This window comes from Musca vetustissima, unplaced genomic scaffold, assembly GCF_032173495.1.
Source record: "Musca vetustissima isolate MV318-11 ecotype Yass unplaced genomic scaffold, APGP_CSIRO_Mvet_v1 utg20894, whole genome shotgun sequence".
Lineage (NCBI taxonomy): Eukaryota > Metazoa > Arthropoda > Insecta > Diptera > Muscidae > Musca > Musca vetustissima.
The window spans coordinates 151,535-172,873 of NW_026879777.1; the positions used below are offsets into that span (position 1 = coordinate 151,535).

At 30.4% G+C, this 21,339-nt stretch overlaps 2 protein-coding genes across 2 annotated transcripts in view; one reads left to right on the top strand and one right to left on the bottom strand.

The window, feature by feature from the left end:
* Positions 1-21,339, top strand: part of LOC133324937 (methylcytosine dioxygenase TET-like) — a 180,871-nt gene that overhangs the window by 78,106 nt on the left and 81,426 nt on the right. The window lies entirely within an intron of this gene.
* Positions 2,613-3,524, bottom strand: LOC133324933 (uncharacterized). Its single transcript, XM_061533756.1, has 4 exons — positions 3,418-3,524; positions 3,149-3,351; positions 2,938-3,088; positions 2,613-2,878 (listed from the first exon to the last, which is right to left on the bottom strand). Exons 1-4 carry the CDS (start codon positions 3,473-3,475, stop codon positions 2,730-2,732), a joined length of 561 nt encoding a protein of 186 aa, XP_061389740.1. The 5' UTR covers positions 3,476-3,524; the 3' UTR covers positions 2,613-2,729.

Here is a 21,339-nt window from a genome sequence, read left to right on the forward strand (position 1 = left end):
CTCCATTGGGAAAATGCGACACTCAGGATGAATAACTGGGCTTGGACTTCATAATACTGAAATTAAGGCTACCATTTTCTATGTAAAGCGTGATCTTATATTAAAAATGCTGAGATGACATTTTTCTTCGAATTGTATCTGACGATCCGGGGTGGATCGCAGCAGCCAAATTCATTCGAAACATCGAAAATGTGTCGAAACCTTTATATGGGAGTTATTACAATACATTAACGCAAATCGACAGTATTTGCAAAGATATTTTTCACCCTTGAAGAATCCGCAATACCAAATAACACCCCTTTCGGGTGGATAGTTTGTCTATAACATTCAAATTACGAAATATGGGCGGGAATTTTATATATCTAGGTTATGTCAAATCATGGATCAATACCGAAATTTTCTGCCCTCTAAAACTCCGAAGCCTCTTCGGTTGGATGTAGTTTAAACTTTCCAATACAGAAAATTGGGCGATACCAATTTTAAACATTCTAGGAGCAGCAATATATGTGAAAAATCCCAAGGCTTTATTTTAAATATTCCGAACTCTACAGATCTCCAGAATATTTTATTTTTTATTTATAAAAAATAATGCTTTGTAATAATTATTTCACAAAAAAAAACGATCCAATTATTTATATAAAGTCTATAATTGTGCTTTTATTTTAATTTTCATATCTTACGAACATTTTTCCTCGAGTGTATTCCACGTTGTCTACCACTATGGCTAGCACAATTTCCTCTCAGCTCATTCTTTGTAAAGGTAATTTTGCTGAATTTTTGGTTTTTGTGCAAACTAAGGTGTTTATATACATACATTCATAGTTGATGTATATATATATATATATACCCTTTATATATACACATAAGCAACTATCTATATAGAATATACAATATCATATTAAAAAGAAGGCTACCAAAGTGTAATTGTATTTTTAATGAACTTTTTAAAATGAGTTTTTTTTCAACATTATGTTTATTCTGCAGCTTGCTGCAACAAAAGTAGCAACAACAACAAAATATGTAACGACCTCATTTTTTGAGGGGGGTATTAAACATTTCAATATGCATTTTAAAGTACTTTTTTATTTAATTTCATATATTGTTTGCCAAGATGGTTAATTTTAATGGCATTTGTTTTCAATACCATTTCACTTCGATAATTGCCTTTCCTACGCCTTTCACAAAATTTACAAAAGTTCAAATTTAAAGATTTAAAAAATTAATTAAAAACCCCTTTGCAGAAAATTCTATAAAAATGCAAATTTCAAAATATTCCCAACCGTTTATTATTTGTCTGAAGCTGAATAGCTAAGTTTAGGGAGATTGTTGCGAGCAAAAAAAAAAACAAAAAATATCGCGTTCAGAACATGGTCATATTTAATGAAGTTACGCCCCCCATTTGCCGGTATTTATATGTGAGTGAGACAGCGAGTGAGTCTGCCTGCAACAAAATGTTAATGTCGTGATTTTGAGATTAGTTATTTTTTATTTTTGCCATTTGTTTTCTTTAGAGCTGTCAGCCAGACAATAGGGTTTTCTTTAGGGGTTTAATATCACACACAATGCAAGCGGGGAAGGAGGGAAATATTTTTTCTATAATTTCTATTTTTTTATATATAAATCTGTATACTGAAATAATACAATTCCAATTTTTTCCATTTAGAAAAAGATGGCTGCAGATCCGATTTTTTTCTCACAAGGTGTAAAATTATAATTCAACCAAACCTAATTGTATATATGTTTATACAAAAGTAGGGAGGACTAAAAAACAAAAAATATAATTTTGTAGTTTCTATAATTTTGAGAGATAAGACTTCCATATTTAAGTTATTTTGTTAATTGTGTTATTTTTTTCTCGTTCCACCCTATTGCAAATAGCATTTATTTAGACACACATACGTACGCACGCATACAACACACACACCAAAATCAGACAATCACATTATTGAAATATCCCTGCAGCGAGCAGCTTTAGTAAAATTGTAGTGTTTTACTGGTGACATTGTCGCTAGTACTAGTGAAAAAGTATACCACAACCAATGTAATTTCCTATGGACATTTAACATAGGCTTGTCATAGGAGAAGTACCAGTAGACCTTGACTATATTGACTAAGTAGTTCTTTTGGGACTATATGGTGACATTTGAACCAAATAGTCACTAGAAAAAGATTATATCTTTTGAGATTATGTGATGACGTGTATACCAAATAATCACTACATTATATTGGGTTTCCTGAGCTATATGTAGACATTTGAACCAAATAATCACTAGAAAAAGATTAGATCTTTTAAGTTTATATGGTGACGTTTGAACCAAATAATCACTGCATTTTATTGGGTATCCTGAGCTATATGTAGACATTTGAACCAAATAAACACTAGAAGACCATTAGTCCTTTCGAGATCATATGGAGGCATTCGAACCAAATAGTCATTTGAGATTTTTAGGAAAATGCTTGTAATAGAATAAGTATTTAACAACGTTACATTTTTAACGCAGTTATTAAGTAACAAAAACAAAAGTAAAGCACAGTTCAATCTACACACAATATATTTAATTAATCTAAAACAGTCTGCGAATTTTAGGCAAGGTAATAAATTAAGAAATGGATTACATATATAGCTCACTTTTTTCAAGGCTGGCCAAACCTTGTCTTATTTTTAATAAAACTGAATAGTGTTAGAACTAGGATTTTAAAATTATATAGTATAACATAAAAACATTCAGTTAAATTTGTGGTTCTTCATCATTTTCATCTTGTTCCTTTTCTTCGGTGCGCCTGCTTCGTTTGTTGATCTTAAAATACTTTTTCTTTTGGCGTTGGAACGCTGCTCGTAAAGTCTTGTCAGGTAATTTATTAAATGTTGATATAACTTCTGTTTTATAAACTATATTTTAGCATTACTTATTTGAAACAAAAACAAACACGTTTTACCTATTATGGCGGCAAGTACATTACCAAAATCTCGTAGACCTTTTTTCCCGAAAGTTCCGTCAACATTAAAATCCATAATAATATTTCTTCCAAATACTTTATGCAAATTACGTTCAGCGTTACCTGCAATGAGATTTTTCATTTGTCGAGTCTGCAATTGTAAAAATTGTTTTAGTTATGAATTTGTTATTCCCAAAACGCAGATACGTACATATAGATCTGCTTGTGTTGCGAGAATTCGATCAAATTCTCGAAGTTTTTCTTCCGATTCAATTGGAAAAATTGTCATAATATTGTCCACAAATGCGTTCTGAGAAATAACACGATCCAGTAAAACTTTATGCTCCGCCAAAATATCAATAATCGTGTCTAGTTTTCTGGCATTTTCTTGGCAGGAAGAACATTTTGCATTAGCTATCAAAAATATGAACTCAATTTTGTTATACTGTTAAAAATTTAGTGATAATCTTTGGAGATTACCTTGTGGAGCAAAATATTTCATTTTTCCTTTGGAAGGGTTGGCATTTTCGTTCGACATGTTTATGTGCGGGAGTTGTGTACTTAGGAGGTAAAAATTTGTGCTTGATATTTCTCTGGAAAGCAGGAATGTAAAATGGGCACGATTACAAAATCAGAATCAATTGGCAAGCATACAAATTTGAACTGAATGTCTTTAATACAAAATGTCTCTTTTTCCCCTAGAGTCAGATTCGTTTTGAAAATACCAATCTCACAAGAATTCACCGGTTCTTCGTAGAAACTTTCTAATGCCAAAATTCGACTGCCTTCAATATATATTTCGCCCTTTTTCTTTATATTATCAATTTTTATTGGAATGCATGAATTCACCGCGCAAATATTATCTGGTTCTTTGCAGGATATGTAGCAATCATTTACAAAAGCTCCAACGATAACACCTTTTTCATATTTTAACCCATCCTGAATAGTGTTGACAATCATGCAATTTTTTTCCTTTTGAATAATTTGTTGAAAGATATGTGATGGTTTTCGAACATGTTTTTTCAGTGTTTGCAGTTTATTTTCAAATGCATATGCAGAAAACGAAATAAGGGGACCATACTTTTCTGCGCAAGAAGCCAAATGAAGCAGATTATGAACGTTAAAAGAAATGCTGTTCGAACCAAATACAGTTGAGAAGTTCTCGACAAATAATTGAAGCAAATTATTAGCTTGAACAATATTTTGATCCATATGTCGTGCATTGTTAAGAAGTCGATAAGCACAATGTAAAGTTAAAAATTCATAATAAATATCTTCGTGTACATTATTATAAAGAGCAATAATTCCTGTATAAGCAAGGAACTGGTGAAATTCAGTCGCTTTCCAATGACAAAGATCATCTAAAGGCCTGGGTTTTCTTGGGAATTCCCTTGGAATGTATTTTTTAAATTTCACCAATTCAGAAGATATTTTTGAAATATTTTGTTTTGAGGTTTTCTTTTCAGTTTTATTATGCATTATTCTGGTTAGCATTTTTTTGGTGACTCCGAGGTCAATGAGATGCATGCTATCTAAAGGAGTCTGATTTATCATACCAAATCCAATTTCTTCGAGAGGAGTTTTTTCTTCTTTGAACATTTGGGAATGGTGGCATGGATACTTTCGCACAGCAAAGTCCTCATCGGAGATTAGGGAACCACTCTCGCTACTATAAGTCAAGACATTGTTTACCTTCTTCGCAATTTGAGTACACTTGGTGCAGCCATGTGTTGATGTATGTCCAGGAACTCCACAAACGAAAGCTTTTGCTGGTGCGTCACATATTAAGCAACGAAACTTCAATTTTAAATGTTTTTGTTGTATGATAAACTGACCTTTTAGTAGAATCACTTCATCAATGAAGTCTTTCAAATACACATTCACACTACACGGCTTGGTGTTTCCCAAGTATAATCCAACAACAAACGGTTTTGTTTTCTCCTGAATATTAACGATTCTGCAAAGGATTGGCCACAATTGCACACGAGAGCTTTTGAACAGTGGAATTCCATCGATATTTATATCTAGTTCGACTTCCTCATACTTTTCCAAAATGTGACCAACTTTTCGTAGTTGTGTTTCTATGCCAATATGACAATAAATTCCAGGGGCAACATTTCTCGTTAACATATTTTTTGCTCTGCCCACCAAAGTCTCTCTAGTGAGCGGAACATCTAGACCTTCTTCCTTTAATATTGATAAAAGACTTTCCAAACATTTCTTTGAAGGATTCGTTTCCATGCACCACTTTTTAAGTTTGTCCCGCAACATTAATTTCGGAACTGCAAAATCTTCCATTCCATTTTCCACGAAATCATTTATAAAATCTCCACCGTTTGACACAAATTCACTTTCACTATTTTCTTGTTCACATTGCAAACTTCTGTTTTTATACAATATTTTTTGTTTTTTAATTAATCTTTTATAATTTCTTTTACTCATTTTGTTTATATATTTAATAAATAATCACCTTTTTAACAATAAAACACACAAAACAAATTAATTGCCGATAAAAACGCGTTGTTTCGATGCGATCTACAAAAAAATTACATAAAAATGTGTATATATTCAATATGTTTTAATGACAATAAAAGAAAAGCCAACTGTCGACATTGTCAGTAGAAATACACTACAATCAGTGTCCCAAACCAAACTCTACTCGTAAATTGTTGAAATTTGAACTAGTACAATTGTCTGTAGAAATAAAGTGGTAATATAAGATACACATGGATCTTTGCTCGCAGCAGGGATGTATGTTCCGAAATTGCAAATTGTATTCGAAGTAGTAGTAGTAGAAGAAGAACAAGAAGAAGAGGAGAATGAAATAAAAGCGATTTTAATTAAATGATATGAAAATCTACACAACAACAAACAAACAAAAACAACAAAAAGTAAATATAATTAAATGTTTTGCCTGGTGGGCGTTTTATAGGCGAATTGTGGTGTGTATGTGTATACGATACGTTTTGAAAACAAAAATGGAAGTGACTATTGTCGGCCTAGCACTAGAATGCAATACTAAATGTTTAGGCAATTAGTTCGTATTATTGATATATCTTATTCAATTCATATGGAAAAAAATTTAATTCCCGAAAAAATGAATTTTAAATAAAAAGTGACTTCCAGAATCTTTCAATTTTTTATATCATAAATTGTTTTCGCAGTAAATTTTATACATTCTTATGTGACGTGGAACAGACATTGAGTAATTTGGATAATAAACTAACCACTTACACTAACTAATAAACTAACCAGATACGTGTCTGTATGCTTCATCTAGTTCCATGCCCTATAGGGTATCCCAAACAATATAGGTATTTAGTTAAATATATACTTGTATGTTTGTACGTATGTATTTATTTGCTTACATTTATCGGTCTGCCTGCATTCATTTGTTTGTATTTTTTTTTCTACAAGATCCTCCTTCGCTATGTTTGCCGCTTTAAAGCTTAGCGCGCGTTTAAATGCCGCCCGCCATTGCCATCAGGATAAACAAAAGTAAAAAAGGAAACAAAAATGTACGTTAAGGCAAAGGCCTTAATGTATTATGTTAACTATTTCTAAATATGGTCATATGGATAAGGAATCTGCAAAAATATTTATAATATTAATTATATTTTCGGATACAGTTGGCAAAAGATTCTTTTAGAGCCACTTCAAAGCCTTATTGGGTAAAAATTTACTATTTTTTATCGATTAGTCACGAGGAAGAATACTAATTGTCTGTGATAAGGTCATATGAACTCAGAACAATTTCGAGGGCGATTAAGGCCTTCAGTGACCTTCCCGTGCTGCTGGAAGATGTTTGCGAGCTGTCATTGTCACAACGATTCGTCTTCGTCAATTTTCGAATTTTGTAGATTAGCACAGACGTAAATTTTTTTTAAAATATTTTCCCTACATTAGCACGGATTTTTTAAAAATATTTTTTCGTAGAGCAGCACAGGCGGGGATTTTTTAAACGTTTTTAAGGCTTTACCTTAGGCGTGGATTTTTTAAAAAAATATATTTAAAGTTTAAAAAATATTGTTAAGGCTTTACCTTAGGCGTGGATTTTTTAAAAATTGTTTTTAAGGCTTTACCCTAGGTTGGGATTAACGCTTGGCTTGGATTTATTTAAAATATTCTTTATTTTTTTTTACGCCTGAAAATGAAAAATCCACGCCTTTGCCATAGGCGTGGATTTTTCATCCTTTTTTAATAACATTTAAATAATTCAAAATAAATTCTTCCACCTGCTATTGCAGATTTTCAATATACATATATCATTTTCACATACAATGTAAGATACATGCCCTCAAGAAATTCCATTTTAATGGTTATTGAAGTAATAAATATTGAAATATTCATTGATTTCAAACAAACTCTTCTGCATAGAAATACTACAAGTCTGTGGTCAAGTTTAAAATCAACATTCAATGCCCTCCAAGAACAACACTTTCAAAGGCAAATAACCTGGACATTGAAAACACCACAACAACGACGACGACGACAACAACAACAAACCAACAATTCAAATAAACACTAACTAAAAGTAGTAATCAAATATAATTTCTGTGGAAAAACAATATTACACTTTAGAGCAACAGCTAGCAAAAACAGGAAAAAAAAACTACAACAACAACAATTCCCAAAGCCAAAGTTCCTTTGGGTCTCACTGCTTCAACGCCTATTGAAGAGGGCAAATAACAACAACGACAAGAACAACAAAAGAGTTAGGAAAACAAAAACAAAAATTGAAAGAAAATGGTCATTAAGACCAAAACAGAAGAACCTTTTTTGTGTGTCTTAGACAATAACAACAACAACAACAACAAGAGAAACAGAAAATGCACAGCAAATGCCGACAGCCACCTATCCATCCATCTGGAAGGCTTTAGCCACAACGCCAACACCAAACGGTCATGTTGTTATTGTTTTCGTCTTTTCTTCTTCTTCTTGTACTTCCAGTCAGTCTAGGCTTAATGATAATTATAATGATGCAAATGACGTGCAACAGCAGCAGTGGCAGCAGCTCCATATGGGACATGACGGCACGTTATACACATTACAGGATATGAATGAGTGCTGGTGCTGCCACATGGATGACTGCTCATTTTGTGGCTGTCAGCAGTTGTGTGTGTGTGTGTGTTAAGCAAAAATGACTTCTTGCCTAAGACCTATTGGCAAACAGAGAGGGAAACTGCAAAGGCATCAACAACAGCAGCAATTCCAATGAACAAATGAAAAGTGATTTTCAAAAACCCTTCATCAAAGTTGAAATATGAAAAGTTGTTAAGGGTTTTTGTAGTTGTCCACTGCCATCCGTCCGACATTTAGTCATTTTGGCGTTCGTGACTAAAACGTTTACATTTTTGTTTTTGTGTTTGAAAATGCAAAGCAAACAACATCAAAAACAACGTCACAATTAACACAAGACATTGTTTGTTTTGCAAAGTACAACTCCAACCACGAATTTCGTAAGAGGATTCTTTGTACTCAGAAACCGTGAACCCCAAGAAGAAGAATAAGAAGAATTTCTTACCTTTTTTTCAAATCTAATATCGTTAATTTTTTCTTTTCATTTTTTTTAGCGTAACATTTTGTTGTTATCTGCTAGCAATAAATCTTGCCTAACATCGAATATGTTGAACGTCATTGGAAATGTGTTGTTGTTGTCGTCGTTTTTTCTTATTTCAATAAAATTTGCATTTAATTAAAAAATTGTGAAACACACTCACACACACAAATGCAGTAACACATACATATGGTGTGTGACCATTCCAAATTGGCCATCATAAATATCTTAACGAAAAAATATCCCATGAAAGAAATAAAGGAACTTGAAATAAAAAAATATGGTTTATCGGTACAAAAAAAAAAAAAAAAATAAAAACGCCAAGCATCCAAACTTTAAATCATTATGCAGCAGAATGAAGACAACAATAAATAAAATCATATGTAGCAAAAAAAAACAGAAATAAAAAACAAACAAAAAAACGACCAACAACATGTGCAGTTGTACAATGAAAAAATATATATTGTTAATTAGTAGCAAATTACATATTTTTTATTATTTATTTTCTTTGAAACCTTTATTTTTGTCATCAATAATTTCTATATTATATTTTTTGTTTAATTTTTATATTATAATTTATTCGAAATCTAATAAATGGCTAGAATTAACCTATACGTCATGATCATTAATTTATTAAAAATTTTTGTAAATTAAAAAAATTATATTTACAGTTGATGATAATTATAATTTTTTGTCATTAACACTAGTTTTAGAACTTCGTCAAATTATTTCGTTTAATTTATTTTAATTTTCTATAAAATTTATTATAATAATTAAAATTTGGTTTTTGCAAAATAGTCCTTGAATATCGAACTTTAAATATAAACCCCAAATTCTGCCAGTGTATTATAGCCACGACAACAACAAGGAACGATCGAAAATAAAACTCTCGACAACAAAACAACAACAGCAAAAACACAGCTTAACTTCAATGATTTATCGCTTCTTCGTATATTTAATGGCTTTAGTTTCGACAAAAATAAAACGACCACAAAAAATGGGCTCAAACTCACACACACACACACAAATGCACACCATACCATAGCCAATTCAGGAAATGTGGCAGTAAAAATGTAGCGCACTTTATACACATATTTTTTTATTTTTTTGGAAAACATTAAACAATTTATGCACTACAGGATTGAATTTTTACATTAAATCCAGAGATTAGTTAAACAAATTTTGTGGAATTTTTTAAGATAATTAAATTTCTTCAATATATTTGAGGCGAGTTATATGTTTGATCAAACCTAAATTATCTCATACACATTACTTACATTAACACCTTTATTTTTGAAAAAAAAAAACAAAAAAACATAATTTTGCTGCAAAAAGGTCATAAGTTCAAATCCTGCCAAGAGCATAATCACATTTACAATGATGGGTTTTGAGAACATATCAGACTTGTTTGCACACCTTTCAAATCAGCAAACAACTAAGAGCTTGTATATAATCGGAACTTATTTTTTTCCAATTGAAGGCAATAGACAAGGACTGTCTCGAGGAGGAATACATTGCTATCTCTTATATTTGATCCACGAAGTAATGTATTGGATGCATTTTCCATGACTAGGAAAAAATTTTAACCTAAAAAAGTATCGAACACTTTCTAAATGGGTTTTCAAAGTATCCTGCTGCATGATTTAAGAGCTCAAACCAATAGTCGAAGTATGTTCCCCACTCCGATTGCAACTCCTCCAAAAACATGGTTTTCGAACATTTCAACTGCATCTTCTGGTGATGAAAATCGTTGAGCACGCATTTTTTCTATGAACGGGAAATAATAAATTTATGGGTTCCAAGTCAGCCCTGTACGCCATATGACCCATCAATTCCACTTTTTGACCGCTTAGGCGCCGACTTGAGCCGAATTTCTTCGAAGGCCTCAGTCTAATAAATTGGTGTGCCACTCTCATTCGACGGTCTTACCTCGCACAAACGATACAATTGGACGAATAATCAGGGAAAATTTTCCGCTAAGAGATTCCTTTCCTATCTCGTTTTCGAAGACCCACACGGTCTATTGTTATGTTGCTTCGGGCCCATACGCCTATGTCCATGTTTTGTTAACTGTAACGATCTCATAAACTTTTTTTAAATACGGCGAGTGTACTTATTCTTTGCACGAATCGACATCTGGTTTTTGACTCTTCGAATGTTGTAAAAATTGTCACACGAAAATGTTCACGATTTAATTCCAAATTTTTTGGCTAATGAATTTTTGAAGTCAAGGTAAACAACACAACACATGGTCACACGTTAAACCGTACTAAGTACGTTTATTCCAAAAAAATTAAACTGTCCAATGCAATGTCAGATTGCGCAGGACAAGGCTTAGTTTTGCCTATTCCAGATATATACATATAATATCCCTCATACAATTTTTTAAACAAAAACTGTGTGTTCCTTGTCCTGATCTCCTTTCCCATCTAAAATTGCATCGTTTTGGAACATAATTATGACTTTGTTTTTTATGATTTTAATACACACAGATTTTCACCAAGATGACATCCTAAGGACGGTATTGAATTTCTTGTAAAATTTCGTGAAAACTTTTTCATTAGTCGTAGAGGGAAATTTAATCACCGTTGTGTGGGACAACGGGCGTTTTTTTGACAACCACAAATTCCATTGTCTTTGAACGCGTATTGGTCAGATTTCATTGATATAAATTAATCGATAATCCGCGTCGAAAGTTGAAAAAATTATCTACATCAGTTATTAAATATTTGGCACAGTGATTTTTCAAGTCACTTTATATAAATAACACATAATGTGTACGACAACCCGTATTATAAAAATGGTATCCAACATGAAGTAATTTCCAAAATCCTAATTATAATTATTTTGCATATTTGACTTATTTGTATGGAAAAATTCCCAACCTGGGTAATGAACAAGATACTCTGAGGAAAAATTACGAAAATTTTTAATATGTGAAAAGTCATAAATAAAAACAAAATGTGTGTTTTCTTGAGGAAGTTTTTATGTACTAAAAAATCTGTTTGAAATTGAAAAGATAGATATTGTTTTAATTGGCGCCCAACGTGAAGTAACTGACAAAATCCGATTTAAAATGTTTTTTTATAGGCAACCCTTGTTCTAGTATTTCTTGCTATGCAATCAAAACTATATTTAAATGCTTCGTAACACTATTTTCTAAAATCCCATTAGTAAAACAAAAATATTAAATTTGAAAGTTACATAAAAATACGTGTAATTTAAATTTTAAGCAATTTTAAAATACTTTTCTTGGGCCATTTATTCTAGTGGAAATAATTGGTTATACACGTTTTTTTTTTTATTTTTTCTTTTAATGTACTTCCATTAGCCGGCTTGATAATGCATGCATGGTGGTTATATTTTGAGTTTAGCTTATATTCCACTTTTTTTATATCTTTACCCACGCCTACATTTTCGCTACGGAAGATATTACAAACACACATATTCTACACACATACGCCTACACAGACTTTTTATCCAAAGTATAGGTGAGTCAGACACAAAGAAGAAACAACAACAAAAATGAAAACAAAATAAAACGAAAAATGTATTGAAGACTGAGAATCTCATTTAAGTTTTCGTTTATTGTTGTTGAAAAATTGCCCTTTTTAGGATGGGCAGCAGCAGCAGCAACAACAAAAATAACAATGAACCAAAAAAAAAACAAAAAAATGAAGAGACACTCAACTGTAATAACAATAAAAAGACAAAGGGCTCATAAATTGTTATATCCTTTTTTTACATACCTACATATTCGAAGGTAATAAGCATCAAGCAGATGAGGATGATGATAATGAAAATTGAAAAAAGATTATTATTATGATTATATAGCAAAATATATGTAGAATATACATTGAATATAATATTAAAGCAATATTTGTGGATAGGAAATTTATATTTATTTATTTATTTGAAATGATTAAAAGTAGATAAATAACCAGTATTAATTAAAAAGTTTCGTAGAAATCGTATTATTTGTTTAATTTGCCTGAAAGTAGGCAACATTTGTAAACAATATCGTATTTGTGGATTATTTGTTTTGAAAAGCCTAAAATTAAACACAATACTTAAATCGAAATGCAGCCTTAAAGTAGGCACTATTACTTTGTTATATCGTTCTTTTTTATAAAAGAAAATAACAATCTTTAATTTATTTAAAATCCACTTAATTCTATTGTGTGAATGTTGGTTTTTTCATAATTTCCTCTTCATTGTCATTATTGTGTTCTCCTGTAATCCTTACCCTAGTTGCCATTTGCAGTTATTTATTGTTTACGTGTGTGTGGTCCCCTTCCTCCATTTCTCCCCCTTTTTGTAATACCCAGAGATTGCCCCACACATAAATACATGTGGCATGAAAATATACACCACTACACTCACATAAAGTTTAATTACTTTTTGCGAGCAATATTTTTTCCTCTTTTTTTTTTTGCAAGTCGCTATAATGGCATTACCGTGGAAGGTAATAATAAGTATGTATATATATTTTAATTTCGGTTTTTATTTTATGATGATATGCATTTTTTAATTAAAATTAACATTAACAAAGCTTAACCAACTTACACAAAAGGTCATTACGTACTTTTGGTTGGATTTGTTTTTCTGAGAAGAAAATCTAGGATAATTTTTAAAATTTAATATTATTTGAAGGAAAAAAATTAGTTTGAATTTTAATGAACCAATTTTCACTTTTTTTGTTAAGTGAATACAAACTACGGAATAGAAAATAAAAATTGAAATTTTAGAAAAAATCGTAATTGTCATAAATTCGTTGAAGTCCATAGTTGACCTTTTTAAAAGAAGTTATGAATAAGGCGATTTTAACCTTTCTTTAATTCTTTGTTTGTAATTGATTTCCTTGTAATGAAAAATTAAAAAAAAATGCAGAAAGGTTTCTAAGTCCTATTTCTGCCATTTTGAAATCGATTTCTGTAAAAGGTTTAAGTTTAATTCAAATGTTTTGTTGAATTCATTACATATTCTAAAAATAATAATATTAAAAATATTATAATTAAAAATATTAAGATTACTATTAGGGGTCAAATCCATCAGTTCATATTGGATTTTAAAACAAAAAAATAAATGCCAATACTAGTAAATATTCGAACACAACGAAATTATTTTCACCATTAATTTTAGGATATTTTCTTCTTTCTAAGAACCTAAATAAATTCTATACTTTTAATTACAAATCATCCATATAAACCCCAAAATATTTTATAAACACATATATTTATTAAAAGGTATTTAAAAAAACCATGCCTATTTTCAGACTTTAATTAAAATATAATGCAACTCAAAACAAGTTTCATCTAATTGGTATTCATATTCCATTAAAATAAATAAAATTCATATTTTTTATTTAATGAACAATTCATATATAGATTACAAAATAAAAAAGAAGCTGCAACCACCAACAATAATCATAAATATATACAACCATACACATATAGCATATGTAAGAGGTGTGTATCCCCTTTTCCATTTATGTTTTATATGTCTGGTAGTTGTTACCCTGGCCCAGCCTGGCCAGACTCATGGTTCAACACAATTTTTCAATGTCATCATTTAACATATAAATTCACTTTCATTTGTGTGTTACCCTGGACCAAGGAATGGAGTCCAGAGATATGGTAAAATTGGCTGCCGCAACTAGTTTCCTCCCAATTAATGGCTTAAAGGTACAAAACCAAGCCACAACAACAGCAACAATAAAAAATCTAGGCAAAACCAAAAACAAAAACAACAAAATTGCATGCCAAAACGTTAATGTCGAGTATAAAAATCGTATTGAGCGAAAGAGAGGCTCGACTGTGGGTATACATATACGTAACAGGCCGGTTAGTTGGCTGACTGCCTGGCATTCAATGCTACAGGGAAACAGCATTGTAACATCAGCTAACTTCATACTCCATACCCCATCACCTCACCCTCCTTGCTGCAGTCATATTTCAGCGAACGAATAAAAACAAATACAAAAGCAAATCTCGTAAAAAAAATGTTTGTTGTATTTTTTTTCAACAATATGAACATGAAAAATTCATTATTTTTCACTTAATTAAAAAAAATGTCGAATGTTGAGAATATCCATAAAAATTATGTTCGCAAGGCAGCTACTACAGACTTAAAATCAAAATTTAAACCAGTCATGGCGGCTAGTATTCATAAAACCAATGGTTTGCTGGTTTTTTATAGAAAACGACTTAAGTTTGTTTGCTTTCTTTAGGTAGGTGTGTGTGTATGTATATATGTATGTAGTTGAGAACATTTATGACTCTTTTTGTGCCTGCCTGCATACTACAATTGGCCCAGACTGCAATTTAGGGCCAACACAAAAAAGTGAAGATTTTATTACCAAACAGCAGCCGCCAGCAAAAAAAAAACCAAAGAAACAAAAATACATATAGACAAATATGCATATATATGGAAGATATCATTACCATTCTTAGGCTTATCCATAACTCTTAACATCTTTAAGATCATAATTCCCATAGTCTTGTATATCTTGTATAAGCCAACAAGGCATATTGAGGCTGTAAACGTATGGGATTTTTATGATTTTATTTTACATATAATATAGGAAGGAGGTTGAGAAAATATTTGAATAAACAAAGAAAAAACTAGAAAATTTAATTTAATACCAACAATGTCGCAATACATCATTTTAATTTTTTTTTTCAATAAAACCCTAAAAGTGTGCTATAATTAAATTAGCATGATTTGAAAAAAAAATCAATTGTCTTTGCTTTTATTGCGCGGAAATTGATTTTCTCTTCTTCGAATGTAAAAAAATCATAGTGAAGCGGATCAACTCCACTTTTATTCAATATTAATTACTATAGTATAAACACATACGTTTTATTGATCATTTGAATACTAAAATGCAACAATTATTTAAATATTTGAAATTAGCGGTAACTTATGTAAATAGTCCGTAAATAGTACCAAAACCTACATCTCTGATATTACTACATTTTTATACAATTAATCCTAGGTTAGAATCTCGCTTCTCAAATGTAGTACTTAAGCAAACCCAAATTTCAATAAAATCGCTTCACTCCGAGTCTAATTCGTTTAAGCGAACACTGAAGGCTTAAGATCATTACCCACGCTTGCCCAAGTTGATGGACTAGATCATAAGCTGGAAGTAGTTCCTAAACATGGAGTAGCCAACATTAGTGTAAATCTTGTTGTTTCGATTTCTTCACTGGCGCCAAACGTGGGGCCTGCTTTATTGACAGCCAAAGATGACTCTTCTTTAATAGTAGATATCTCGAATTTTAGAATATGAATTACACCTAAAAATATGCAAAATATTTGAATCAGAATTATAAAAAATAAAATGCTTGCTTTAATACGTTGTAGCCCCTTACAGTATACTATTTATTTATGGCTTACTATGTATTGGTCCAAGAGTCGTATTTAACAGCTATAAAGATTAAAGGGGATCAATTTTCGAGATTTGTATTCCATGATGGTTTTTCTTCCATGGTTATTGCTTTTCACATCTTCTTCGAATTGAGAAACAAATATTTTCTAGACATCCCCTATTTTAGAATATGAACAACACCTAAAAATATGCATAATATTTGAAGCAGAATTATATACAAATAAAACAGCTTGCTTCAATATGTATCTCCTGAAAGAATGTTATTTATTTATGGGTTTATAGGGTTTGGTATATGAAATCGAACTTTATAAATATAAAAATCTATAAATATATTTTTTATTTCTGAATTTTTATGATATCGAGCATCCTGAAAGTATGCAATATTATATTATGATTAGTATTATTCAGAAATTCTGAGATAGTACACGAGAAAATTATAGAAATATGGATGGCATACTTTTGAGCGGTTATTATATTTATATTACTTCTGATGAACCAAATCTGTCTTGTAGAGTCCATGAAAAAAGAAAGAGATTTAATCACCTTAAAAAAGTGATTTAATTTGTTAAGGTTTTATAAAATTGGAGATCTACGAAAAACCGCAATTATCAACATTTTCTTTATGAAAGTTTTTTTATTTAATGGTCTAAAAAAGCAACAAACAAAACAAAATTGGTATCTCAGAACCCCTGGAGTATTACAATATAATATTGAACCCCGGAAAGTATGCTATAAATATATCAATAATTTTGTTTTTTACTGTAATCATAAATGTTAGTCCATTAATAACGAAAAATAAATTTGTTAAAATATCTTTAGGGTGCATTACCCTAAAAATATGCAATAATTTTTTTTCTAAATACTCACACATTGAAATTTATCATATAAGCAAAATTATTAAAAATATATTTTTATGGTTTTATAAAAAATTAAAATGTATTATTTTTACTTTTTTACTTTTCTTTTACATCCTCGTTAAAAAAATGCCGGCATTTATGTTTTGTTATTATCGTATTTTTTTTTTGCTTTGCAAGACACTAAACTATGTACATAAACAAAACCATAACAACATGCATATATACATACATATGAATTCATGCAGGTATTTATGTATCTATAAATGACGTTTCATAGCAAACTCAGGGAAAAAAACAACAAACAAACATAGCATCCACCATGTTGTTGTCTGGCAATTTACAAAAACAAGTACGAGAGAAAAAAAAACAAAAAACATGTACATGGCACAGACACAGTATCTCGCTATACATGCAGATTTGATTGTTTTAAATCACTTCCTCGTCCCGACTGCCGCCTGCCCCACTGCGTTTTGCATAGTGCAACGAATACTACAAAACTATTGCCAACCGGCGAATAGTAAAAATCCTTTCGCTTTCAAGCATTAAAACGTCATGTTATGCATGTAAAAACCGACTTTTTATGACTCTAACAAAACAAACACATCCCGGGCAAATGGAAAAACAACAACACTACTGGCTGGCTGGTTGTGCCAAAAATATATGTGAATGGCGCGAAATCTATGTGAGAATGTGTGGCGTATAACATTGCCACATTTTGTATTTGAATGAATGAAAAAACAAAAATCCCAACACAATTCTGTGATTCCAATATTCAACATGTCAATAGTTTTTCCCACTCATCTGCTTCTGCTTCCAATGAAAAAAAAAAACGAAAACAACAACAAATAAATCTATCGACAGATATGTACATAGGCCAAAATGCAAATGACCATGTTGAAATGCTAAGCCAAAATAATTGGTCAATTTTATTATTTTTATTACTCAATTTTATGGCCTAGACACAAAAGCCGGTTGTAAAGCTGCACACACATACACCTACGTATGGGTTGGGTATACATGTATGGGAATAATCCGTACAATGTGACGAACAAGTGACAGTAAATATTGAATTATTGAAACATAGTTTTATGACCGACCAATGACGTGTTGCTCTGATGATAGCCAAATGTCAGTTATCATGATTCCTGTTGAATTTTGTTGTTATTGTTGCTTTTGTTGTGGTTAAATGGAAAGTAAAAGTTCAAATCCTCTTTGTTTTGCATAATGTTAAAAATATATGTATATGGGAAGTGAAACTCCCCCCGCTCATCGCCATTTGGTGTTAGTTGTGATAGGATATATAAATGTTGGCCATTTCATTGAAATTAAAATAATAAAAATATATATATGAAACTACAAACATGTGTCGATACATACATATGTATGTAGTTTATTTTATTTTTTTGAATGAATATATACATGTGTGTATCTGCGTGTAATTTTTTTATGCTTTTAAATGCAAACAAACATATGTGTGTGTGCGAACTAAACTAAAAATTAAAAAAAAAACACATGTATTTGTATAAAGCATAAAATATGAAAAAATAGTTATTTTTTTTTTGCATCCAGCATCAGCTGTTGAAAAGTGAAATTCTCACTTTCAATTTTGATGTGTGTATGTGTTTGTTTGTATTTGTTTATTTTCAACATAACCCTACGAGCATATTTCCCCCCTCTGATCTTACTAACATCCATAAATATGTTTTATTTTTTACTAAATATAATAAAAAAAACCTTGAAAGTATACTCTATTATTTGAATTTCAAACATTCCTAAAAGTATGCAAAACATTTACTGCGAACAAAAGTTCTAAATAACAATAAACACTTGAAAATTTGAGAAACAATTGAAAAAAAAAACAAAATTTCAAGGTTTTCTTCCTTTCAGACTCAGTGAAATTTTTAAGGGCAATTTAGATAACATGAGGATGTAAATTATTTCGCCAGGTTAGCTACTTAAAAAGCAGGGACGGTAATTAAAAATGTAGTCACTGGAAAGTCGTTATTTAGGAATTATGTTTTTATTATTCCTAATAAATATATCATGAAATTAATAGACATTGATAATATTTGAAATTATTTTTGAAATCCAACTTTCCATTTAAAATCTTTGAGATTTCAACAGACAAATGGATGCCAAATGAAGGCATTTCCCTTTTATTGTCATTGCACAAAAAGTCAATTGGTTTTGCTTTTATCTGATGGCTATTGTTTTTCACTTTTTCTTCGAATTGAGGTAAAAATATTTCCTGGACATTCCCTATCTTTGAATATGAACAACACCCAAAAATATGCAATATATTTGAAGCAAAATTATGGCAAAATTAAATGACTTGTTTTAGTATGTTGTAGAATTTTAAAGTATACTATTTATTCGTGGCTAACTATGTATTGGTCCAAGAGTTATATTTAACACTATTAAGAATTAAGGGCGTTAAATCTTTTGCATAATGGTTTTATTCCATGGCTATGTTTTAAAATTTTCTTCGAATTTGGAAAAAAATGTTTCCTAGATATTCCCAATTTTAGAAAATGAACAACTCCTAAAAATTTGCAAATTATAGCCCTAAAAGTATACTATTTATTTATAACTATGTATTTGCCCAAGAGTGATATTTAACAGCTTTTAGAATTAATGGTGTTCACTGTTCGGGATTTTTATACCATGATGGTTTTGATTCCATGGCAACTTTTCACTTTTTCTTTGAATTTAGAAAAAATATTTACTTGAAATCTCATATTTTTTAATATGAGCAATGCCTAAAAATCTGCATATAAATTAAAGCAAAATTATACCAAAATAAAATAGCTTCTTTTAATATGTTATAGCCCCTGAAAGTATACTATTTATTTAGGTCTGACTATTTATTGGACCAAGAGTCGTATTTAACAGCTATTAAGAATTAAGGGGGTTCACTTTTCGGGATTTTATGATAGCTTTAATTCCATTAATTTTTTTTCGAATTTAGAAAAAAATTCCTGGAGATCTTCAATTTTTGAATATGAACAACACCCAAAAATATTTACTTATGGCTAGCTTTGAATTGGCTCCAGATTCGTATTTAACAGCTAACTATTAAAAATTAAGAGGTTACAATTTCGGGTTTTTTTTACAAAAAACTATTAAGCTAGTTTAGATGATTTAGAAGAACAGATATATAACAGATCGAAATTCCGATCTTCCATTTTATTTTATTGGTGTAATATTTTAAATTTGCCATTATTTCCCATCCCCCTATTTATCTTTCTCCTTAAAGTATGCATTACTTTCTCAAGGCCCTTTTTGTCTTACCTTTGTATGGAAAATATTCCGTATTTTAATTTTTTTTTCAGTCTTTTTTCATTCAGTCTTTTACTGATGCCTATCAAACAAAACTTTGCCATCGTAAAAAAACAAAATTGTTACTTTTTCCCCTTGTGACCTTTCTCTCGCTCTCTTCACATACCCCATTTTTGGTTCACTTAACTTTTTCAATAAGTCAAGACAATGTATGTGTGTATATTATTTTTTTCCTTTTGCCACAACTACCAAAAATCCTGTGTACACATCGGCTTTCGAGCCGACACTATAATATTTGAGCATTGATTTTTCATAAATTTTAATGCACCATTAAACGTAAACAAAACTTATTTACAGCAGTAACACCGAAATGGCAATAATAATGGCAACAGCAACAACAACAACTAAAATTATAACAATAATAAAGGAAATGATGGAGATAAGGGCCAAATGGGTAGGGCAATTTATGGCAGGAGGGAAAAAATAAATGTAAGATATGGAAAGGCACTGAAAGGGAGAGAGCGGGCGGTTCTTAGTAAATATCAAACACATACAAACACTTTAACATAAGTTTAGCTTATAAAAGTTTTGTAATATTTTTTATTTAAAAAAAATAAATATTTAAGACAAAGCCTAAAAGTATGCAACAAAAATTTCAACTCGTAGTTTTTCATATATAAAAATTAATAATTTACGTATTACACATATACAATTTTATATTTCCACATATAAATATATAAAAATGTAGTTGAGACCAAAATAAGTTGAGACATAAATAAGAAATTTGCATTGAGGTTAAATTTTATGTAGTGTAAGTATTTTATTGCTTGCAAAGAAACAGAATATAAAAGTAGAACAGTAATGTACATGTAAATCGCAACAATTGATAAAATAAAAAGGGAAATGATGAGACGGAAATTATATCTATAGTAATGCCTCAATGTATGCAAAGGCATTAAAAATATACAACTTATAAAACTAATAAAAAACTTATTTAAAAAATTCCGATTTTTAAATTTTTTTTAAGATTTATAAAAAGTGTGTCACATAATATCCCAAATTGTATGCAAACAAATGTTATTCTTCTTCATTAAAATTAAACACATATTTATCTCAGTTCAAAAATAAAAACAACCTCATAGAATATTTTTAGGGGTACAAACGCATGTGTACAATTTTTTTCTTTGCCTTTCCCCATATACATACAAATATTTTTTTCCATCATTTGTTTGTTCCTTCCGTTGCTATTTTTGTTGTTGTTTTGTTCAACAAATTACAACATTAATTTTCATTTTACAAGGAAGGAAAGCGGTAAT

Bases quoted from the DNA above. Each gene is read 5' to 3' on its own strand.
- LOC133324933 (XM_061533756.1), bottom strand. From the start codon at position 3,475: ATGTCGAACGAAAATGCCAACCCTTCCAAAGGAAAAATGAAATATTTT. The intron at 3,089-3,148 runs GTACGTATCTGC...TTACAATTGCAG, and splicing joins CAACACAAGCAGATCTATAT to ACTCGACAAATGAAAAATCT. The intron at 2,879-2,937 runs GTAAAACGTGTT...TTTATAAAACAG, and splicing joins TGTACTTGCCGCCATAATAG to AAGTTATATCAACATTTAAT.